Consider the following 14846-nt stretch of genomic DNA (forward strand, 5'->3'; position numbering starts at 1 on the left):
TATCCTCACAACTGTTGCCTTCAATGACCAGCCGATGACCCTACGATGACCCTTCTACATCCCAAGGATAAAACTACTTACTTCTCAATAGTAAGGACAGTTTTACCCTCACAAGGATAGAAAATGACGGTAAAGACCTCGGACAGGTATAACCCTTAATTGCTCATTCATAACCTAAAATATTTCTCCCACCTTACACATTTCAAACATCCTTTTTGGAAAATCACCATTTAGCATACATCCGTACTAGGATCATTGCTGAGTTATATTTTTCTAAATAACTTTCAAATCTAAATGAGATAACCACTTTGTATACATTCATGCAAGAATCATTACAAAGTTAAATTCTCCTTTTCAAAACATTTCCTACACATTTCTCAACCACCTTTTTCAAACTAGAAAAAAAAAACATAAATGATTGAGCAATTAAGAGCCCATGGATAACCATGGATACAAAGGGTGCTAACACCTTCCCTTTATATAACGTACCTCTCGAACCTAAGAATCTGAATTAAGGTCTTTCCTGTTCTTTTCCACCTTTCCTTATGGGATAAAAGAAAAGTCGGTGGCGACTCTTGCTAACCGCGACATTGCGATTAAAAAACAAAAAGTCCAGTTCACCGTATGACAATGAGGTTGGTCGAGAATGCTGTCACTCGCCTAGGTCAACGAGAAGTCATTCACATTCCCCTTCGCAACAAAGTAAGTTTATCTTAAATCTTCGAATTTGTTAGGCTTTATACTCCAACTAACTGTAACTAATATATTTTCAATATTTTCGTTCTAGGTGGTCTGTTCTGGGGATGAACTACAACAGGTGTCCCAAACACATTGTAGTAGTCTATCACAATCTTTTAGACCATATTGGACCAAATGATGTATTACTACTAAACAACTCTATTTTTTATTTAAAAAAATTATCAAATTACAAATCTTTTAATCATGTAAATTTCTTATACAGTTTATCTGGAGGCCATATCTGGGTCTTGACCAGTAGGTTAACCATGATGATGATGCAATATGGACAACAAAAATACCAATCATCATGTTCACTACTATGGAGATGCACCAGAGTGACCGTGTAAAAATGCAGTTCGACACGCAACAACAAATTCGAGAATCTCCAGTGTGTTTGGGAGATTGGCATCAACAAAGAGTCGATGACCACTGAGATTATTCCGATTAGAGAGACTTCGCTAAAGAGATATCATCATTGGAAGAATCGACGTTGACACATCTTAAACGAACCAATCATACATGGTGCTAGACCAACTCAACATTATATGACTTGGTTTAGGTCGGTTACAACGCCACCGTTTGTGTCTGAGCCGAGGTATTTGATTGATCCACGCCAACGAGCTTCGTCATCATACGCCCAACAACCAACCCCCGCGCAATAACCAACCTCACACCATTACCAAACCCAAGAACAATATCAACCCATCCAAACCCAACGACCAACCTCACGCCGTCACCATACCATATACACCAACCACCAACCATCCAACCTCACAACCAATACATGTCACACACCCAAACACAAAACCAAGAGCCTAACCCATACCACCAACAACATACACAACCACTATATCTGTCTATAACCCCGATAAGTCATACGATTCCATCTTATCCCACCATAGCCCCCCACCAGTAAACACCCAAACATCTCACTGCCACAACACCCAACCATTATTTGACTTTCTTACACCACAAGAACCATTGTTTCGTTTCCAAAACGATTCAATGTCCCAATTCGAGCAACCATACCGTCCACTCATAACCCAACCACAACGACCCAACAACAACAATATGGACACCGAACTCAATTACGGTTGCGCCGTTGGGGGTAACCCCCCAACTATTTAGGAGAAATTATGACAAATTTGTCAAATATCGCAAGACTTTCACACCAACCACCATTGTCTCATGTAACACTCAAAGACCTCAAACACCTAAGGGAAATCGTGAGAGACCTCGAAGATAGGCTAATGCACCAGAATGTGGAAGAGAGAAACGTTTTGATCGAGCGTGTCATTGGTTTTCTTGTCAAGTATTTGAATTTAAAACATAATGTTATTAGTTATTTTTTATTTTCTTTTTTATTTCAATTCTTTTATAATTATTAAAAATAAAAATAAATAAATAAAAATAAACATCCGCTACTTGCAATGATACATGTTCTTAATGACTTAATGGACGCATCAATTGCATTCGCACGTGGTGGACGCAATAACTGCTAGGCATGACTAGGCATGACACTATAGTGTAATAAGGCTATGCATATGTTATGACGGCTCATTTAGACGTGTAATTTTTTTTGTTTGAAAAGTGGTGATATTGATAAATAATTTTAAAATATGATTCTTTTAATATTATTTTTAAAAATAGTGATTATTTTTGAAAAAGATCAATCTATTATCCCTCTATTCCTGTCTCAAAATATATAAAAAAAAGTAATTTTGTTGTTCTAAAATATAATAACAAATCAAATTATTATGGTCTGGGACAAAGAGAATATATTTTAAGATGAATATTTTTAGTACTTTTAAAATTAATATTTTAGTTAACCATAAATAAAAAGTATAATAAATTTATTAAAATGTCAAATATAAAATATAAAATAATTTTAATAAAATTACATTATATTAGCCCTATTTTTAATTTATTTTAAAAAACAAAATCCGATAAATCACGACAATTCAAAAATGTGAAATACGAAATACGATTTAAAAAAATTGTTAAGCATAAATAAAATTGAAAAATCAAAATTTAAAAATATTGACATTAAATCTATAACTATTGGCATAAAATTTATTATTGTATTATTTCAAATAAATTTTATTAATAAAATAAATATAAAATCTTAAATAAATAAAATAATTTAAACTAAATTATTACTATTGATAGTATATTAATGAAAGTTTTTTCTTAATACTAATTTGTGTATGTATATTTTAAAAAATGTTTAGTCGGTTAATATTTTTTTTACCTATTTTTAATTTTAAAAAAAAAAGTGTTACTTCTCTTACAAGAATTATATAGAAAACACAAATTCTTGGATTTATAAGATTTGTTTTTTACAAGAAGCATCTGCAATACAGGTTTCTTTTCCCCCTTCTCAAACTAAAACCACTCTCATCATAAACGACACTGTCGTTCATTACCTACAACCATGGCTACTGACAAATCGGTGCTTGCGGTTATCAGAGCCGCGAGACCAACCTTCCGCAACCAAAACGACAAAATTGCCTTCGTCGTACACTCCTCTTTCCTCGCTTCCGGTTACATCCTCACCGCCACAGGTCCTCTAGCCCTCTCCGATACCGCGCTTTCCAACTCCTCCAATGGTAACCCTAAGAAAATCCTTTTTTTTTTCTTCTTCAATTTTTCGATGATTTTTTCAATGGGTTTTTCGGTATTTATTTATGTGTTGCGTTTTGTGACTGTGTAGATGAGGTAGCTGTTGATCATTGGAACGAGCTTAACGATGAGTATGCGTTTGTTTACTTGAACCCGGAAAAGGGTGGGAAGAAAGTGCTTGTTAAGTGTCTTGTGATGAATGAGAAATTGCTTGTTCATGCTTTGTCCGAAGGGTTTCCGGAGCCTCTACATCTTGAGATCAAGTAATTTATTTGTTTTGTGTTTTGTTTCTGGTTGAAATTGCTTGAGTGTTTTGATTTTTGAAATTAGGGTTTCTTTGTTGTGTTGAATTCTGATAATTTGGGAAGTGGGGTATTTTTTTTTTAAATTTCTTTTTTATATGATTTTATTTTATTCTTTTTTATTATTTGGTTTGGAAATGACAATATTAGAAATGATAATGTTAAGAGAGTGTTGGGGTAAGGTAGAAAAAATGATGCAAAATAGATTTAGGTGGTTTGAGTTTGTAGAGAGAAGAGTAGATTATGTGGTAAGGAGAATAGATCCGATAGAAAGGAGTGAAGAGGAAGACTTAGAAAACCTATTAAGAGAAGTTGTTAAAAAAAGATCTCGAGATTTAAAGATTTGGATAGAAGCATGATCCTGGATAGAATATTATGACAAAAGAAGGTGATCAATGTAGCCGACCCCACTCAGTGGGATAAGGGTTGGTTGTTATTTTTTGGTTTGGAAATTTTGGATTTTTTAAACTTAGGTTTTCTTTTTTAAGTCGGGTTGCTATATATGGAAAATGGTGTTTTTTATTTGGTTATGCTGTAAATGTTTTGATTTATTTTTATGTTGAAAGTTTTGGGTTTTCTCAACTGGGTTTTGTTTGTTAGGTTGAATTGTAAAACCTTGAGTTTAATTAAAAGAATATTTTCTACCAATTTGTGCAAGGCTTGAAATTTTGTGACTCGATTTTGTGTGAATTATGCTCATTTTGAGATGGGATTTGGGTGTGTTTCTATATGTGCAGTGTTGGGGACTACTCTGGGGAGGATGGAGGTAGCAATTTTTCTCAGCAGTTCAAGAATTTAGACAAGTTGGTGAAGAGAATAGATGCAGATATTTTATCAAAATTAGATGGTTCTTCCAATGCAAGCTCCTCAACTAAAAGGTAAATTTGGATTTTGTGAACCTTTTCCTTTTCAGTTTTGAAACGTAGTGTGGGATTGCCAAGCCAACCTTGTATAATTCATTGGGAGGATATGCTTGAATTTTTTGAATTGGGTCATTATCTAATCACGACTTTTACGAGTTCAAAACTTGTATGCTGATAATGAATAGAAATGATCTTTTTAGAGTTTTTTTTACTAATCATGTGCGTATGAATGACTGATGGTGTAAAAAAACTTATATAGTGGATGAAATAAATCTCATTTTTTTTATAGATAATATTTGTTATTTGCCATGAACTATGAAGCACAAACTCGTTTACTGCTGTTGAATACAGCGGTGGGAACTAGCCTTCTAGAGATTCATATAAGCCACTTTTAACCTCAACAGTAGATGTAAATCGGAAAGCATACTGATATTGAGGGTTAAGAAAATAAGTTGCCGCATGCAAAGCCCTATTAGGTTGTTAGTCCCATGTTTCATCTACTGTGTTTCGTAGAGTAGGATAAATATGATTTGTTTTCAGTTTCATTTTAAGAGTGTGTTTGATTCGCAAAAGAGTAAGTATTGATAGTTTATATCCCCTTCTCCATTTCAACCACTCAACTTGAATTCGATAGTTCATCTGATGCCCTTCTCCCTTCTCCATTTCAACCACTCAACCTGAATTTGATAGTTTATATCCCCTTCTATTTCTCTATCATTTTGTATTACGGACCTAAGATATTTAAACCGTGTGATTTGAGGGATTATATGGTCTCCAACTTTCACCTCTAGGTTAGAAACGCTTCTTCTGTTGTTGAACTTACCCGTCTTACTTCTGCTTAGGCGAAAACCACATATTTTTAAAGCTTGTCTCCAAGTTTTCAACCTCTCAATTAAATCCTCCTTCGACTCTTTAAGAAGGACTATATCATCTGCAACTTCTCTCTCATCTAACTCTCTCTTTCCTATTCTCTTCATCTAGCCACACCCTAATAATTTTTATATCATGGATGTGAGTCTTCTCAAATTCTTCTTGCATCAAATCAATTCAGTGTGCCGCACAAGGTGTCCAATATAGCCTTTTCTTTCTTTTCAGGATCGATAGCTCAGCAGAAGCTTTGTATTTTGTTCTCCAACTGTTTCCACAATAGCGTCCATCATCTCAGCCACTCTGTTAGTTGTTTTAGATTTAAATGATGCATGTACCGACTATTAATCACGGAGTTCAACATTGTTCATCTCTTATCAGTCCACCCATCAGTCATTATGATGCACCGACCACTTCCACTCAGCTTTATTCAGCTTCATGTTCTTCCAAATATGCGTGTGCCAACTTCACTTCTTCCTTTAGATACTTCCAAATATGTTTAGCAATCAGATCACACATAATGGGAAATTCAACACTCCTTGTAACATTGAACGTAATGGCATTACTGTAGAAAAACTTGGCAAATACTTGACATGCTTCCTCTCGTGCCTTTATCTTGAAAGTACTATTATAGTAACTAGTATGTTGATTCTCCTCTTAATGAAAAACTTATTAGAGCCCTCAACACTCTGGAGCGCTTTTTCTTTTTTCCTCAACTTCCACCTCTTTGCTATTATTAATGCTTCTGGATCTTTAGATCAAATTCTATTCCAAACCAACAACAGTGTCCAACTATTGCAAATTTTTGCACTTTCAGGTCCTGCACATGACCTCTTCTACCTTGGTCACCACTATTGTCCAATATTTTGGATTCCATGTCATTTATAAAAATAAAAAGGTTAAATTTAATGATTTCCTCAATCAAAGGTAGAAGCAAATTCAACCAATAAAAAACACAGCAATTGGCAAAAGATATAATTATCCAAAACAAGTTACAAACTACTGTTGTAAAACTATACAAAATAGGCATCTATAAAACAAACTACACAAAATAGGCAAATCATTTAATAAGAAGGGTATCAACTACCATGTTCGTTTTGTGTTTGACACTTCTCATATCAGTATCGGGTGAAGGATATGCAGGGGCAACTTTCTGTTTTGTTCTTATTTGAGATAGTTTTGCACCATGTGACGATTAGGGGTGTGAATGGTTAACCAAACCATGCAAAGTAGCTCACTTTATTGTTCTTGTTTGATAAACCAAACTATTCGTCACAAAAATTTGTTTAAGTGCGAGAATGATTCCACACCGGTTCATAACTGATTCAAGACAGGTTTTGATTCTAAACTGGTTTTCAAGCGGATTGGTTGCAAAATCCACTTCCCCCTTCAAAATTGGTTTAAAAACCAGTTCCTGAACTGTCTCTTTGACACAGGAAGCATGTAGTGAAACAGAGGCAAAAAATACCTCTTATAAAAACCATGGTAGAATTTGTTGTGAATCTCTGAAGGTAAAAATGTAGCAACACAACAATTTTTTTTAACCAAACCTGAAAATTCTTGTTTAGACAGTTAGATCTCTGATTTGAACTAATTAATGTACAATAATTTATTTGAAAAGAAACTGTCTTTCAGCTGAATCACTATACTATCAACATCCCATTCGAATTTCCACTTCTTTCCCTCAAAAAGAAATGTGTATTGGCAATTGGTTAGTTATCATTTTCCTTTGCCCACATGAAACCGGTAAAGAAACTGAAAAGTCATCCGTTTGTTGTAACTTCTGTCTGTCTTCGCTTAGGGTCATCACTTTTGGAACACTATTTAGCTCTTCATATCATTAACTGAATCATGATTTAAAAAACCCAGACAAGATCTCGAAAGCATTGTTCGAAACTGTAACAACAAAAAGTGAAATTGAAAAAGAAAAAACCTTGTTTTTTTTTTTACTTTCAATTTTGGTTTTGGGTTGTTGAAGAAAAAGTGAAAGGTGGAGTGTTTGTGTGAGTCATAAGGGTTAATGATGAAATATTTATTGGTGGGTGTTACACAGGAGTACAGGACTATAAATCTTTGAGTAATGGAAATCAAAAATACTGATACACATTTCAAATGATGATTATAAATCTTTGGGTTATGTTTTAAAAATGGAACAGTTTGGATATCAATTTGGTTAGTGGTACCTATGTTTTTATTCTCCCCTAGTTGTAATCTATGAAGCACGGACTCCGACACGGACACCTGGACACGACACGGACACCCCGGCACCGATAATTTCAAAAGTCTAGGACACCGACATCGCTATATAAATGACAGTATTTGATCTTTATTTATCCATCTATAATTAAGAAAGTTTTAAATATTCTAATAAAAATAGTGTCTTTAATCTTTCATTGATAACATTGATCAATACATATTTAATCCTTTTAGATTTAAGATGTGTATGAGAATTGTCTATAAAAAAATGTATTAATGTGTGATAAGCAAAGAAAAAACAAATTTTTTTTGAAACACTTGTCTGAATTGTCTGACACGTCATGTATAAGTGTCATACGGGTGTTGGATTTCGTTTAAAAAAGTGTCTGAAGTAAAGAAAAAAACCTATTTTTTTGAGACACTTGTTTGACTTTTCAGACATTTATCTGACTTTTCCGACACGTGTCATACGGGTGTTATACAAGTGCGGGTGTTATACAAGTGCGGGTGTTATACAAGTGTGTGACACGTGACATACTCCTAAAATTGTCTTTGTTTCATAGGTTGTAATCCATATATATTACATTTTTGTGAAGCAAAATTGCTTTTGTTTCCTTTACAGCTCAGAAACCAGTGAAAAAAGAGGATTAGAGACATCTGAACCTGTTCCTGGTTTTGGTGAACCTGCTGGTCCTTATGATCATAACCCTGGGTAAGAAATTTCTAATTCCTCCTAATGCATTTTTAGTTTCACCATATTACATTTTTTATGCTGCTTAATAGTTGATTGCCGAGTATGCGATTTTACACCGTCGTATTGTTGATTTTTTTGATATTCGTTGTTCTGATCAGCCTGTTTGGGTATAGATTTAACCAACACAAATGGTTGTGATGTAACCACCGGTCTATGGAAATTGGCGAATTTCACTATTACTTACGACTTACGTATTGTAGAAAAGAATTATCTGATGTTTCTTAAACAGTTAAAACCTCCGAGTTCTCATGTATAGTTTATGATCTTATTGTCTTCATCAAAATTGTTTTTGTTTATTCTCCATATAAGCGACATGCTTGTCAGCTTTAAATGAAATGATTAGTTGTCTATATCCTATACCGTCTCTATGATCCCTTTCTCTAGTTTTTTCTTTATATAAATGCTTTTGGCTTCTGTAGTAATTCATTGAGTTTCAACGTTTTGCTGTGTTTGTACAGATTTATTATCCCTCCAGTTGGCATCGGTTCTGGTAGTGATCTTTTTCCAGGGCCTGTTGCCGGTGTGTATCCTTCAAGGTAAAACTGTGCATTACATTTTGTTGTCAACACAATTGTAAATTCATGCTTTAACAATTATATTTTGTTGTCTCTTAACACAATTATAAATTCATGCTTTAACAATCAACATTCCCATCTTATTTCCAGGGGTGATCATGGTTTTGGAGGCAGCATGCTCGTAGGGCCTAATGACTCTCGTTGGTTTGGTGGCGGTATTGGTGGAGGACCTGCTTTTCCTGGAGGATTGCCGTAAGTTGTTTAAACTCCTAATCGATTTTGCTCTTTGATTCACCACTCATGCTGCCTTTTGCATTTGACTACCCTGTGTGCTGCGACGGATACTTTTGGCTTATGAATCTGACTAATGAATCTATTTAAACAGGGGTGTTCCCCCCGGTGCTCGATTTGATCCTATTGGACCTCCTGGTCTCCCTGGTTTTGAACCCAACAGATTCGCAAGGTACTAGGGTGCAATATGTCATATTTTTCATAATATTGCAGAAAATGATGTTCTTTATGTTAAGATAAAATATCCACACTTTTCTTTCCTGTCTTGCAGGAATCCTAGAAGGCCAGGATATGATGCTCATCCAGATTTGCAACATTTCAGAAGAGATACTGATTCAGATTACATATAGTTGCACTGATATTATAAACAACTCTCTTCACTTAATATTTCTATAAATTGTATATTTGTTAAGATTTAAGTATTTATTATAAATTTTGTTCAAATAGGATTTGTATATCCTTATGCTTTTGTTTGTTGATTATATCAATAATCAAGATACCAGACTTTATACTTACTCTTTAGTTTTTAGTTTTTAGTATTTATAATCGTTCTGCGAAGTAAAGTGTTGGTCCTGGTTTTTAAATTTTGATTACGAATTTAATGAGCATATACTATTATTCAAATATAAAACATCTATTTTTTTGTTGGAAAATGTCTGCATAATTTCTCTCTAAGAACTCAAAGAAGCAAAAATGAAGAGAATATAGTAGTAAAATTTTACAATGTTTTTTTTACGTGGAAAACCCTTCCAAAGTGGATGGGAAAAGTTACTTGATCTAGTTCATCAATATCTTTACTATAGAAAAGTAGGATTTCAATTTTTCCTGATTCAAGATATTTTTTCACTCTTATCTGACTTAGATAATATGTAATGTTTCTCAACTCTCACTAAATTATTAAACTACGATGAAAGCAAAACTATTTTTCACTATAACTCTTGAATTTAACTCTTTACGCGTTATGATTTTTTTCTAAAAATAATCACATTTGAGATTTTTTTTCTTTCAAATAATTATATATTTTTAAAATCTCTTAACCGCTTTTCAAAAAAAAATTTATTCCATAGAAGATGTGTCACATGCACTCTAATTTGGCTTTATGAGCCATTGTTTGTGGTGCATGTAAACTTTAGGAACATGCACTTCTTATATTGTATTTGATTAATTTTTTTATTAATTATTTTAACAATAAAATAATAATAATAAATATTAAATAAAAATTAAATTATAATATCATTCCGTATAATTGGATTACACCATTCAATAGAATTTTAATGATCCGTTCGATCGTAACACCCATCGGTTCTACACCCGGCGTATTCGCTTGCCTTCGTGGCCTATCACGATTTTTTTGAGGTGTTTGGGGTCTCCAAGTATTCGCCTGAGCCATAGGTGTTTTATGCGAGATTCCTAGGATATTAGTGTTGTCTAACAAATTATCGATCATATCTCCCCCGTAGTTGGCGATGTCGTAACTGAGTTTCATGTCCATGTTGTTGTAGTTGGACCGTGTTGGTTGGGTTACGTATAGGCGGGCTGATTGGTTGAATTAGGACATTGATTCAATTTTTTTGGAAACGAAGAAATGGTTCTTATGGTGTTTGAAAGACATGCGTTGGTTGGGTGCTTTGGCGAGTGATGTTTGGGTGCTTGAGTGATGTGATATTTGGGTGTACATTGATTGAGTGCCATGGTAGGATGTGGTGGCATCAAAATATGCCTCATCAGGGCTATGGTAGGATGTGGTTGCGGTATATGGTTGTTGGTGATATGAGTCATGCTTTTGATTTTGTGTCTGTGTGTGTAGCATGAATTGGTGTGAATTTGGGTGTATGTGTATGGTAATGTTGTGTGGTTGGTTATTGAGTTGGGTGGATTGACAATATTGTTGGGTTTGGTAATGTTGTGGGGTTGGTTGTTGGGCGTATGATTACGAAGCTTGTAGGCGTGGGTCGATCAAATACCTCGACATGACATTTCCAACCTATTATTCGCCGTTTACAAAATCATAAACATATGCAATGTGTACAACAATAGTTTTCCGGTGGTAGCAAAGGAGGATTATTGACCTACATATCAAGGGGACATAGTTTGACATAACAAAAATATGCGAAGAAAGAAAAGAGGTTGCCCTAACAGCACGCATATTCAAACCGAAATGGATACAACGAACAAAATGGTGAAATTATATAATTCATGTCGTCAGCCCGACCACAATCGTATAAATTCTCCTAATGTTGGAGCAAGCTCCACAACATAATTATTGGATCCACTTTTTGTCATGCTTTTGATATATAATTCAATTTATGTAACATTTAATTTCATATTGAAAGCAACATTCTTTTCATAATGATTACAACTTTCGGTTACAACAACTAAAAAACAACATGAAAAACTAATAAAAGGACTAAACAACATATATATGCGATTACAACATCAGGATAATATCATTTGAACTACACGTCATAATATGACAATCAATGTCAATTTAAAGTGACTCCAACACACGATGTTCTCCATTATTGTTGAAAACCGTAATAAACCTTTCAAGTCTTCTGATTTTTTCACCATCTCCAGTGTCTCCATCTAACCAATAGATCAAGCTCCTCTGAAGATGCTCAAAAGTCTCAGTGTTCCAAAGTCAGATCTTCATCAGAGGTTTTACTGCTGAACAAATCAAATTAGCATTTCTTTTTGATGATATAAGACATTTTGAAGAAATATTTAAAGAGAGAATTAAAAGATGGGTGAAAAATGGTAGGGAGATAATGACCTATTTATAAAAAACAATACCATAGAAGTCAAGAGGAATGACACATACTCATAAAACTTGCATGCATGCGCCACTACCATTGACATTACACACAAGCATGCGCCATAGGCTATTAAACAAGATTTGTTTATGCCCTTAAAAGGTTTTGATGATAAAAAAGTATTTAAAGAACAATATGGTTTGCTAATATTTTTTTAAGTGTGCAGGATCACAATCATAGAACTAATCCTGATTGTTAACATATGTGAAGAAGTAATGTTTGCCTAATTCTGATTGATCAGAATCTGAAGTAATTCACCAGCATCTGAAGGCATCAGACTCTGAAGATTTAGAATCTGGTCTCAAGACTCAGCTTTTGATGGCAACTCAGATTCTGAAAGGATGAAGTGCATTCGTTCCGTACATTGTACCCAAAGTAGTCTTGTCTTATCAAAGTCTCAGATTTCTGGATAAAGTCAACTAGGATTTTCGTTTTGCAAGACTCAAGAAATAGAGATGTGACATCTTCAGCCTATTCTATCTTTTGGTAGATACCTAGTACTTCAAAAGATACCGAGGGCAATGCTATTATTCAACGGACAAAGCTTCAAACCAAATGCTAATTTCCAACGTCTCTCTTGCCATACTTCTTCACTAAGTTTCTCCTTATGTTCAAATCCTTCAACGTCTCTTTTTCAGTCTCTATAAAAGGAAGCTAAAGACTAAAAGGAAGGTTACAACACTACAACACATTACAAGATCTTTGGCATAATTCTGAACTGTTATTTTTGTAACTGTTATTGCTTAAGATCATAAGATTTCTTATCTTTGATTATCTTAGAAATCTTAGAAAGGTTGAAAACCTTTGTGATTGTTGTGCAACTGTTATACTTCTGACTGTGTACCAAAGTATAGTAGTTATCTTTTCTACTAAAATTCTGTTTAAAGTAGAGGATGTCTCTTGCCTGCGTGCTTGAGCAAGGAAGTCTCTTTCTAGGTTGATTGAGCAAGGAAGTCTCTCGTCTAAAGACTTGTGCAAGAAAGTCTCTTTCTAGGTTGATTGAGCAAGGAAGTCTATTGTATGAGGTCTTGAGCAGAAGTATCTTTCTAGGTTGATTGAGCATTGAAGTCTCTTACAAGTGTGCTTGAGCAATTTGTAATTTGTTTGGTTATAGTGAAAAAGCTCTTGTTGAGGTAAGGAGACTTAACTACTCTTAGTTGAAGAGAGGAACCATGATAATCTTTGTGTGTTGATTGCATTTACTTCTGAACTTTATATTTTCGCTACTGTGTTTAATTCTGATATCAGAGTCTGAACATTATTCTGAATCTGAACTTGTTCATTCAAAAGTGAAAATGACTTTTTAAGAATACACAACTCAACCCCCTTTCTTGCGTATTTTTCTCACCTTCATAGGCAATGATGCCTAAGGTCAAATTAGAGTGCATGCCCATAGGCAGTGGCACATCTCTTATGGGACGAATTTTTTTTGTTTAAAAAATAGTTAGTTTAAGAGATTTTTTTAAAAAACTAGTTATTTGAATTTTTTTAAAATGTGATTATTTTGAAAAAAAAAATCATAACTAGGAGGAAGCGTAAATAGTTAAATTCAAATACAAAAGAGGTATGAATTTAACACCTTCTTTAATCAACTAATATATGTCCAATGAACGTGATAACAATAAGAATTAAAAAAACATTTATTTTGTTTTTTAAACAATGAATACTTTTTTGTGATTACTTTCGATCAAAAAAAATTAGACTGCCTAAATTTTCTATAAACTATTTTGAGGAATTTATAAAAATAGACAACAAATTAGCCTCAATGTCGTCCATAATTTTGTTCGCAATTTTAAGAGACTCCTTAGCCTTACACAAAGCACCTTCAACGCGAGATAATGATGCCTAGAACTCTCCCAAGGTATTTTCCTTTTCCTTCATCATCCCCTCGAGATGTTTCACCTTAGCGACAAGTGTGGTAGGATCCACTTCCTTCTGAGCTAGTACTAGAAGCCTATTTTCCTCGACAAAGTCATTCTGAAGTCACTTTGGGTCCCTCTTATGTTCAAGGGCTCCTGTCTCGGGTGTCTCTGCCTTAAGTTTCTTTAGATCCGACCCTTCTTGAAGAAGCCTTATCTTTCGCCGACTTGGAAGAAACATCATTCACCACCTTCGATAAGGATGTTTGTGGAATATTTTCCTGGATAGTCATTAGATTTCTTGCTCTATATTTTGGAGGAAGGAAGCATCTAGGTCATTTCTTCCTCTGACATGACTCCTTCGAGTTGATTTTTTGGTTGCTCAAGATCCCGTTGTTGGTCCATTTGTTTGATTTCCTTCTGAGCCCGTGCAACCGTCTTCATCGCCTATTTTAAAGGTGGGGTGAGGGAGTTTTCTTGTTGTGACCATTCTTCATAATGATCAAACCATCAAGGATGCCCATGTTATTTACAAAATAAAAATAACAATGAATTCACGAGGGAAAACATGCAATACCGAAGTCATACATAAATTGAAAAATCCATTTTTTCACTAAATACCCTCTTTCTCTCTCTTCCTTGGTGGTTGCATGTATCAACACATGCTCTCACGGGTCTCGTAATTATAAGGTATAACTAATTAATACATATCCTTAAATTTTTTGAAGCTGTCCATATATATGTCAAACATTTTCTTAACTGTCCTGAAGGAAAAAAACCATTGTTCTCGATCTGTCGTGGCTGAGATACATTGTACATTGAAAATGTGGAATACAATTTTTAAGGCGGGGATACCACTTCTATATTCATAATAATATTTAAATACCTTGACATAATCCAGTTCACCGGATGTAGTTGTGAGAGGAAAAATATTTAAATAATTCATAACCCAGACTTCAAACTCGTTGCAAGGTTGAGAACAAACATTCATAGATTGGAAATACACACATGAAAAAATGGATACAT

At 34.3% G+C, this 14846-nt stretch overlaps 1 protein-coding gene across 1 annotated transcript; it reads left to right on the top strand.

Annotated features, from left to right (window-relative positions):
* The first annotated feature begins 3061 nt into the window (after nt 1–3061).
* Nucleotides 3062–9663, top strand: LOC127127531 (probable proteasome inhibitor). Its single transcript, XM_051056734.1, has 8 exons — nt 3062–3347; nt 3452–3623; nt 4400–4540; nt 8211–8300; nt 8801–8878; nt 9008–9109; nt 9243–9320; nt 9420–9663. Exons 1-8 carry the CDS (start codon nt 3173–3175, stop codon nt 9496–9498), a joined length of 915 nt encoding a protein of 304 aa, XP_050912691.1. The 5' UTR covers nt 3062–3172; the 3' UTR covers nt 9499–9663.
* The last annotated feature ends 5183 nt before the right edge of the window (nt 9664–14846 follow it).

This window comes from Lathyrus oleraceus, chromosome 3 (assembly GCF_024323335.1).
Source record: "Lathyrus oleraceus cultivar Zhongwan6 chromosome 3, CAAS_Psat_ZW6_1.0, whole genome shotgun sequence".
Taxonomy (NCBI): Eukaryota; Viridiplantae; Streptophyta; class Magnoliopsida; order Fabales; family Fabaceae; genus Lathyrus; species Lathyrus oleraceus.

Excerpts from the sequence above, each read along its gene's own strand:
- LOC127127531 (XM_051056734.1), top strand. The coding sequence starts at position 3,173 with ATGGCTACTGACAAATCGGTGCTTGCGGTTATCAGAGCCGCGAGACCA. Across the intron at positions 3,348-3,451 it reads GCTTTCCAACTCCTCCAATG|ATGAGGTAGCTGTTGATCAT; the intron begins GTAACCCTAAGA and ends GTGACTGTGTAG. Across the intron at positions 9,110-9,242 it reads GCTTTTCCTGGAGGATTGCC|GGGTGTTCCCCCCGGTGCTC; the intron begins GTAAGTTGTTTA and ends CTATTTAAACAG.